At 38.4% G+C, this 10,000-nt stretch overlaps 1 protein-coding gene across 2 annotated transcripts; it reads right to left on the bottom strand.

Moving 5' to 3' along the window:
* Nucleotides 1-1,054: 1,054 nt before the first annotated feature.
* On the bottom strand, nt 1,055-7,302 carry LOC147853359 (uncharacterized). 2 transcript variants are annotated; one of them, XM_087333169.1, is made up of 3 exons: nt 5,317-7,302; nt 4,182-4,991; nt 1,055-2,195 (listed from the first exon to the last, which is right to left on the bottom strand). In XM_087333169.1, the coding sequence occupies exons 1-3, from the start codon at nt 7,277-7,279 to the stop codon at nt 1,759-1,761; spliced, it is 3,210 nt and encodes a 1,069-aa protein (XP_087189295.1). In that variant the 5' UTR covers nt 7,280-7,302; the 3' UTR covers nt 1,055-1,758. The 2 variants fall into 2 exon arrangements, with proteins under 2 accessions (XP_087189295.1, XP_087189294.1); XM_087333168.1 differs by having other exon boundaries at nt 5,230-7,301.
* Nucleotides 7,303-10,000: the final 2,698 nt, after the last annotated feature.

Below are 10,000 nucleotides of genomic sequence, written 5' to 3' on the forward strand. Positions count from 1 at the left end.
TAAGTTTAAAGTAGAATGAAAGGACAAACAAAGCTAAGGACCTTGATGAGTAGATTGAAGAAGTGATGCGAGTTAAGACTAAATGAAAATGACAGTGTTATATGTTTGATACTGATAAGTGCATTGAATGAACTAGATTTACACAAATCATAAATATGTAGATGGGACATAATGCCCCATGCATTAAATGTCATAATCAATAAACTTGAGCAAATAAAATTCTTTGTTATGGCAACACAAATCATAAATATGTAGATGGATCATGGAACATAACGCCCCATGCATTAGATGTCATCATTAATAAACTCGAGCAAATAAAATTCTTTGTTATGGCATTAGAGTATGGAGGCATATCAATGCAAAGAAAAGAAGAATGATAATTGTGTTGTGATTTTGAGGATATCTCTATCACAAGATGACATCATAGCTATAGAAGGTCAATACAAAGAACTTACAATAAATGTAGTGAAATAAAAATCATGTTGACCAAATTCTCCAATGAAGAGAAGTTAAATGGAATGCCACACAATTTACTTCTCATGCCAATGCCAAACAATATCTAGGGCTTCATTAAGAAAACTTTTGTTGCATAAAGCTACATTATAACATGTGAGATCGGTGGTTGTATAAATCAACATGACACTAGTCAAATGGAAAAGCAAAGTGAGTACTACCAATTAAATGTGATGCACACACAAACAATAAAGTTTTAGTTGTGTATGAAATGAGTTTTTTATTTGCTCCAAATAATTTAGAGATGAAAGCCCAAATGAAAAACTAAATTCCATTCTCACAACTTGTTTAGAGATGAAGGTGTGTGTTGCATGTACTTTAAAGAATCCTCAAGTGCAACTAGTGTTTATTCATGCTGCTTACTTGTAAGAAAGTTTTTGTTTAGTTTTTCATAACAGATGAAAACAAAGGATTATGGTCATGTTACATTTAATATAACATGATATATTTTATTGTACATTCCATACATGCTACCCTAATGCATGTAAAAAGAAAAAGTATACAAATACTAGAAGCAAGTGAAATCTCTCTTTCACACTCATGACAAATAAGATCATCATAAATATTATAGGATTTGGGCAAGAATGGCCTGAAAGATGCAATATATTGATCTCTTTGGTCTAATTACGAAGACTAAATATCAAGATTAGATTTCTACTTGACTATGCTAACATTTTCACGATTTGCCTACTTCATCTCATCATAGATAGTATCAAGATTGATTTATATGCTCTATCATACAATTTAGGTTTACACGATGCTTTGAAACCAAATCTACATGGTTATCTCTTTGAGTGTATCATTGATAATTGCATGTTTGGTGTAATTACCATATGAATAATGTGGATGTATGTTATATTATATTGGTTGAAGTCGGATTTATATTTGTCTCTTGTGATCCGTTACCATCTTACAATGCAAGTGGCGACAATGTCATGTAACTCGTAAGGACTGCCAATTTATTCTCATTATGGTTTCATCATTCTCACATCCTCAATGTTAAAGACAAGATTAGCTTGTGCTTAAGTGTGACCATTGCGGGCACAAAAGATCATGTGCTCCTATACACATACACATACACATACACACACACACACACACACACACACACACACACACACACACACACACACACACACACATACATACATACATACATACATACATACACGTACACGTACATTACTGCTGACATTATTTTCTCTGGATACAATGCAAAATCTCCTTTTCTTTGGCTCACAAACACTATGGAGAGGAAGGTCCAGAGCCCAACGAAGCAGGTTCGGCAGTACAATGTGAGCTGGTATCAACATATGCAGATCCAGGTGATGCTTCCACTTCAACCTGAATTACCTTTCCTTGCTTCAGAAGAACTAATGCATCCAGCACATCCAACATTGTTGGCCGATCTTTCGGAGATTCCTTGGTACAAGCCAATGCCAAAGCCAATACACTGTATATGCTCTCCTGGGCTGCTAATCCATCTTGGATTTCCTTCTTGAGGTCTAGATCAATCACATTCATCCAATTACCGTGTACCGCGGATTGCACCCATTTGGGTAGGCTTTTTCCGTCCGTGAAAATGTTGCTGGTCGGGCGCTGCTTTGTAATCATCTCTAATACCACCACCCCATAGCTATACACATCCACCTTGTCTGTCAATCTCTCACCATATGCATATTCTGCCAATTGCAAAACAGGGCAAATCATATAGAGCCATCAAAATTAATTCCTCCCTCTTTGGTACTTCACCACTAATGAACAGATGATGGAGAAGGCTGACCCCCATGACACTTTTGGAAAGGCTTGCTCCAGTTTGAAGCATTGGGAGTCAAACCTTACAATACTACACAGGTTGCAGGGGTAGACACAGATCAGACTTCTTGCATAGGTCTGCATCTCCCCTGATAAAGTGCCATGGAGTCATCAAAGAGCAAGCAGAAGAATGAGGACATCAACTCAGACCATGAGAACCAGGAACATATCACATGAGCCATACCCACACAAAATTATGCCGTCGTGTCCTATCTGTCCAAGGACACCCAGAACACTCAGCTTACTAGATGGCATTGCAGGATGCATGACCTTGCGGTCTCCACCAGACGGCCTTACAAAACAGCTACATCCATCTGGTCATCAATTCAGCTCCTCTTTATCACTGTGAGAGTTACACGTCTAGTGAAGTTGCTATGCTTTTTAAAGAGGGGCTACAACCTCTCATATCCATTGCATTGCTCATCGAGATGAGACTGCGCAATACATATGGGGTTAAACTGAGAGTTGATGAGGATGAACCTGTATACATTGCCATGTGTTATTTCCCTCCTGTTATAGCACTTTCTGTTATGCCTCAGAGGAACTTCAGAGGGACTTCCAGAGCCCATTCATTCCAGTACTGGAGTGAAATAGGGATTTACTGTTGCTTTCGCAGAGCTTTCAACACAATCCCTATAGTGAGCTTGTTTAGAGGGTAACAGGATTTGGGAATTCCTTGAGAATGCCAATGGAGGATCATGGCATTTTATCAGAAAGTAGTGGGCAGAATATGAACTTCAGAGGGACTTCCACTATTGGACTGAAACGGGGATGCCTGCACTCTCCGATATTCTTTGGGCTCTATGTTGATGATCTCTCTAATTATATTGAGAGAAGAGGTATACAGCACTGAGAGGACTAGAGAGCCGAGTCTGGACCCCCATTGCACTTCTCAAGGCATGCTTGATGAGTAGAGATTTATAGAGAAATCTTTTGTATCCATGATCTTGAGAATGATTTGGGCTAAAGCATCCATACCCCACAATATTTCATGTTGGTATGCCCATCTGGGCCATTCTCCGAAGTTGTGGATTTCTACTATCATAGATGCTTCTGGTTGTTCCTAATAGAGTCTACAGATTTAGAGAGTCTCTCGTGAAGAGTAGCTGGCCAGCATAGCCTGTATAAAGGCAGATGATAGACTTCTTTAGAAGACCATGCCAAGAATTCACAGAGCAAGCACAACCAAACCTCATAGAGGGATATTGCTTGACTGAGCACTTCATTTAGCATACTCTAGGCGCCTAAAGATAAAAGGATTGTCACGTAGAAGATGTAACCTGTAACAGAAGATACATCGCACTATCATCTGAGATCCGACAGCTTCCATAGGCAGTTCACAAAGGAGAACAGTCATGCCATACAACATCATCCTCTGAGAGGGTTCATGTATTTATTTTTCTTCTGTACACTGTATCCTTCACAATATCTTTATCTTCTTGCATCTTCCCACTTCTAATGGACATGCACGCCTCTAATACACAGAAAAAATCATTCTTTAGGGTCTTCTCTAACTCTAGCCTCATACTCTCATGTTATATTAGTTCTCGTAGACCCATCCATTCTACTTCTCCATTTTTAACTCTCCCATTACTGTTTTCTTTTTCCATTAATTCACATCAGATACTTACATCATGCACTACTTGGTAGCTGGAACATTGGTCTCACCAGCCATTTTCGTTTTCTTAAGACGTTAATACCACATTTCACTTCATTTCTCCCTCCCTCCCTCTCTCTCTCTCTCTCTCTCTCTCTCTCTCTCTCTCTCACACACACACACACACACACACACACACACACATGTACACATACTAAAGAGCAAACCCAAAGAAAACGATATAGCAGACTGGAACCTGGTGCCACGTATCCAATCGATCCTTGCATACCCGACATGGACACTACCCTATCAATGTCAGAAATGATCATCCGTGCAATACCAAAGTCACTGATATGTGCCTCAAAATCCTCATCAAGAAGAATATTGCTCGGCTTCAGGTCACAATGGAGAACACGGCCAAATCCTGTTTCCTTATGCAGATAAACCAATCCTTGTGCCACTCCATGTGCAATATTAAATCTTTGTTCCCAACTTAACTTTGATGTATCTGTATGTAGATGCAGATCTAGGTTCCCATTTGGTATGTAATCTAGTATCAAGCATTTTGAATTTGCAGATGATAAGGTACCATATATTTTCACGAGATTTCGATGCCGAATTTGACCCAGTGTATTTGACTCTGATTGAAAACACTTTTCCACCGCTGGACTGTTGTGGAGATTCAGTTTCTTGACAGCAACCACCATTCCACTACTTAAAACACCTTTGTAGACTGTGCTCGAGCCACCTCTACCAATAATGTTAGCATCATTATATTTGTTTGTTGCACGAGAAATCTCTCGAGCAGAGAGTTTGATCCTTGGGTCGAATGTTACAACTTTAGTTTTCCTCCACTTTTTAACAGCAATAAAATAAGTGAGTATAGCGATTATTGCACAGATGAAAACCACAACTACGCAAATGAGTATAATTTTGGTTTTGGATATGCCATGCTCATGAGCTATGGATTCAGATGCTTTGATTGGACAACTTAATGTAAGTGGAGGCCCACATAGATCTGCATTTCCAAGATATGACTCATTCAAAAAGCTGCCAAACTGATTTCCTGTAAAAAGAAACAAATTTTACACATCACATAAAATTACATGCATAATCAAAATCTACATATAATGTAGAAAAATACAATCTATGAGATTCGTCTTGATATTCTTACTTGGGTTTATCTAGTATATTGCAAGTTATTCCAAAAACTCACATTGCACAAACTAAGTGTTGAAAACAATATATTATGCCAATGGTAAAAAATTGAAGAACGAAACACTTTTGATAGAAGTAGAACGTACCAGTTGGGATTAGCCCCGATAACTGATTGTTCGATAGATTTAGGAATGTTAGCGATGTCAAACTTGTTAGTTGGGTAGGTATTGTACCAGTTAGCTGATTGTTCGAAAGATCCAACGATTCAAGTGTCAAAACATTTCCGAGACTATTTGGAATTAGCCCTGTTAGTAGATTTCTTGAAAGATTTAGGCTGAACAATCCAGTTAACGAGCTGATCTCATCAGGTATTGTACCAGACAGCTTATTTCCTGACAAATCTAAAGATACGACAACATCCAAAAGATAGGTGAAATATAATTCTGTACCCTTTGTAAAAACAGTCACATCATCAGTCCACAAAGTTTGGTGCGAATTAGTTTTACTTTCGTTCCTCTTGAAACCTTCCAAGTTGTATATGTCAGCTGGAATCATACCCGAGAATTGGTTGTTTGACAGTGCCAAAATCTGTAACTGATTCAAATTCCAGATCCATAAGGGAAGAACACCCTCTAGATTGTTAAAACCAACACTTAAAACCCTTAGATTCTTTAGTTGGCCCCAACCGTCAGGGAGAGGCCCACTGAACTGATTACGTGAAAAATCTATTACCACCAAACTGCTGTCATTCACAAAGGAAGCAGGAAGGCTTCCATTAAAGCTGTTGTGTGCAAGTGATAGTGAATGTAGCTGGCGCAGTGACGTAAACTGATTTGGAACCTCCCCACTCAAAGAGTTATTGGAAAGTTTCAGCCATTGTAATTGAATACAATTGGCCAACTCAACTGGTAAACCACCTGAGAAATTGTTCATGGCCAAGTCTAAATAAACTATCTTTGTGAGTCTCCCTAATGAGGAAGGAATAGGCCCTTCAAGAAGGTTGGGATTAACCTCGAAATATAGAAGGTTTACAAGATTCCCTAACTCGGAGGGAAGGAATCCTGTGAAGTGGTTATTGCCAAGGTACAGCTTAGTTAAAGCAGTCATATCTCCTAGCTCCACTGGAATGTTCCCAGTCAAGTTATTGCTAAAGATAATGAAGATACTTAAGTTTTGAAGTTTACTTATCTCAACAGGCAGTTCACCGATGAGCCTATTGGAATAGAGATGTAGTTCTTTCAAGCTTATCATATCTCCGATCTCCCAAGGCAACTCTCCAGAAAGTTGGTTTTGCTGAGCGTATAGGTATTGGAGGTTAGTGAAGTTTCCAATCTCCTTGGGGAAGCTTCCATTGAGATGGTTTTGAAATATGTCTAATATCTCAAGGCTACGAAGGCGGCAAAGTTCTGGTGGGATCACCCCATCAAGGTTGTTAAGCATGAGGAAAAGATGAATGAGCTTATCGAGCTTTCCCAGTTCAGGAGGTATGATTCCAATCAAGTTATTTTGACCCAAATACATGTATCTTAGATTGGTAAGGTTTCCAAGTTCAGGAGGTAAGGTACCAGTCAAAATCGGCATGTTGTGGAGTTGAAGTGTTTCGAGGGCAGTGAGACGGCCGAGGGAAGGTGGGATTGACCCACCCAAATTGCTGTTCTTGCTTAAGTCAAGCCAAATGAGGGATGTACAATTGCCGATTGAAGAAGGAATGGATCCAGATAGCAAATTCTCTTTGAAATCTAGATGGGTTAATGATGACAATTGACCTAATTGTTGAGGTATGGACCCAGTGAGGCTGTTCATGGAGAGGTTAAGGTATAATAGGAAGGTGAGGTTGGAGAGGTAAGGGGATATAGTTCCTGTAAGGTTGCTTTGCCTGAGGTCTAGTGAGATCACTCTTCTTGTTCCATTGTGATTCCTGTTATTATTGTTGCAAGTGACCCCTGCCCAACTGGTGTTGCAAGGGAAGGAATCAGGTGAGGAGTTCCATGATCTGAGTCTATGAAGTGGGTCTCCATTGATGCTAGATTTGAAGCTCAGTAGAGCTTCTTTGTCTATGATTTCTTCCTCTGGCATGGACAATATGGACAGGAATGGGCATGACATAATGAGGAATAGCAAGAACAGGGGAGAAGTGGGGGTACCTGGGACTACTGAACTCGCCATGCGCTGTTTGGTTATCATCACCATCATCATCACCAGTTTGCATCTTCTTTCTTCCCATCCTTTACTAAATTTCCTCTTTCTGTCTGTCTGTCTGCTACAGGAGTGTACTCTTCTTTCTTCTTTTGGGGTGAAGGTACACAAGTATTTGTTCAGCATGTGCAATTTCTGCATGTATGGGATACATACATACGTTACTACGTATATATACATACATGCATACATACATACAATACATACAATCATTACATGCATTCATACATACATATATACATACATACATACATTCATATATACCTATACATACATTCATTCATATATACCTATACATACATGCATGCATATATGCATACATATATATATACCACTACACATACATAGGTAGAGAAGGCAACCATAGTACGTCAATTTCATGTTCGTCTAGCATAACATTCGTTTTCCTACGTTGGAAAACGAATGCGAATGTTATTCAAACATTCTTGTGTTTTTGTTTTTTTCCCATTTTTTAATGTTTTGGTTTTTGTGTTTTTTCTATTTTTTAGGCTTATTTACCTCATAATAAATAGTTAATCCAAAAGTATGGTATTTATCATTCTTTGAGGGTGTTTTCCTTACGAGAATGATAGAAACATTCTCGACTGCGAATGCACGAATGGTACGTATGGTTCATACTATGATAGGCAACTATTAAGTTTTAGCATTTGTGTTTACATGCAATTCTATTGTCGAGGCATCAGAAAACAACAATCGGATGCCACTCGCCAAATCTCTTATAAGTACCTCCAGATGATATGCACTATAAGGCATTTAATGACCCTATTTGTCTTTCAATGGAATAGTGTACAAAAAGAAGCATGTATGTACTTGAGCCGAATCCACTTCAACTTATGGCTGAACTTAATCATGACTTTCTATATGTACAACCTTTGTACGAGATGGTAAATGGGAATGTCAACCACATTGTGGTATTTGCCTCCACTATGCATTTGTCTTACATACATTGCACACCTGATTTGCTTTTGTCTTACATGCATTCCACACGTTTTGCTGCTTTAGGTGATAGCGTAGAGAAAGTGCCAGTGAATGATGAGACTATGTATTTTTAACGACATGTAACAAGTGTGTACCATCATTTTAACCGTGAATTCACCCAAGGAGCACCATTTGCTACCTCTGTGTGTTCTCACGACACAATGATATATCTTTGTGTAGTGAGAACACTTCGTCATTGTGCTTAATATCCTTCTTTAAATTAGGCCTTGTTACATAGATATGGCAAGGCTTCGCTCGTGACCCAAGACTCATTCATATACAAATAATTAAGTTCTACAAGGCCTAGTTAACAAAGGTTGTTGGGGTAGGATAGTTGGTGGAAATGTGTGTCTTATGGTTTTGAACATATATGGCTTGTGCCTAAATCTCCCATTCATGGCCTTCCAACAGTTCTTAGGGCTATAATAAAGGTTGTACACTAATTACAAAACTATATACCATGATGATCTAACAATAAGCATTTGTGTCCTGCTGTCGTGATGTGGTGTGTACAATGGGAGAAAAAAATAAAAAATGCAAGTTTTACTATAAGTTAAGAATCTGGTTGAAATCAATTTTGGAAGAAAGGTAGAAAGAAGAAAATTAAGTACACTGAAAAAATAACTCAACGATAAGCGCTAACCAAGGGTGTGAAACTTGCTAAAGGTAATGGAGGGGAAAAGATGGACAAGCTATAATGCATGAATGAGGATAGAACAACATTTGATGAATACATATACATTGACATACATTTTGAGAAACCTTGGCATCCACGGAAGGATTTGGACAAGTGCATGCTCAAAAGGAAAATCAATGGTGAATGCTAAAAGCGGTGATTCTATTTTAAATATTCGACAAGAGCGCATTTAGACATTTTTAGGAAATAAGCACCCATGCTTTTTCAACAAAAATAATCACAGGTACCAAATCACACAAACATTTGGGAGGCTCTCAACAATGAAGTCGACATGTCATCAATCATAGTCACCATGCGAAAACTCTAGGACATGCCTCTTGCAATCTTCTTTCTTTTAATTTCTTGACCCTATCCAAACGGGTTTAACAATTCATGTAATTAGATTGACTCAAGTCATTTGTGGCATCCATAGACTATAACCACATTAATTCTTCCTGTATTTTCATATTATATTTCTAGATTTTATATTGAATGTGCTTTGTTTCATGTTTGTAAGTTCCATGAAAATTAAAACTGCCATTCTCCTTGTATTTTGTTCTCGAAAATCTATATGATATTCTAGCTTGAGTTTACAAGCAATTTGCGTAAGGAAAGAAACCTTGAGGGATTAGATTTTGCACACATTTGTGCAACACTCGAGCTTTGGTGAAAACAAAGAGTTGGACTTCACATTTACCTTAAACGAGCGATGGGATTCGAACCCACATTTCCAGATTTCATAAAATCTAGTGCCCTCCCATTAGGCAACGCTCGAACTCGTGATGAGCCTAACCATCAAGGGTCCCTAATATGGAACTGACATGTGGACTTACTTATCCACATAATAGGACGCTAATGTTTCCATACAACAGAAGCATACCCAATACCAGACCTACAAGTGACATGCTTGGAAGTGGTGGATGAGTGTTGCATCTATCACGCACTGCAAGAAAAAAACATCTAATATTCACCTTCTAGTAAATACAAAAAAGTAATAATGGGAGAGAGAATATAACATGGGGAAATCTTCTTTAGAAAACAAAAGA

This window comes from Azolla caroliniana, unplaced genomic scaffold (genome assembly GCF_043228905.1).
Source record: "Azolla caroliniana isolate FFs.n. ecotype wild unplaced genomic scaffold, voAzoCaro1.0.p SCAF_17, whole genome shotgun sequence".
NCBI lineage: Eukaryota > Viridiplantae > Streptophyta > Polypodiopsida > Salviniales > Salviniaceae > Azolla > Azolla caroliniana.

What these genes read in the sequence shown, in the direction of transcription:
- LOC147853359 (XM_087333168.1), bottom strand. Translation starts at nt 7,279, where the DNA reads ATGATGATGGTGATGATAACCAAACAGCGCATGGCGAGTTCAGTAGTC. An exon ending in ATCGGGGCTAATCCCAACTG is followed by an intron (nt 4,992 to 5,229) that starts GTACGTTCTACT and finishes TTCTTTTTACAG; the next exon opens with GAAATCAGTTTGGCAGCTTT. An exon ending in GATTGGATACGTGGCACCAG is followed by an intron (nt 2,196 to 4,181) that starts GTTCCAGTCTGC and finishes TGCAATTGGCAG; the next exon opens with AATATGCATATGGTGAGAGA.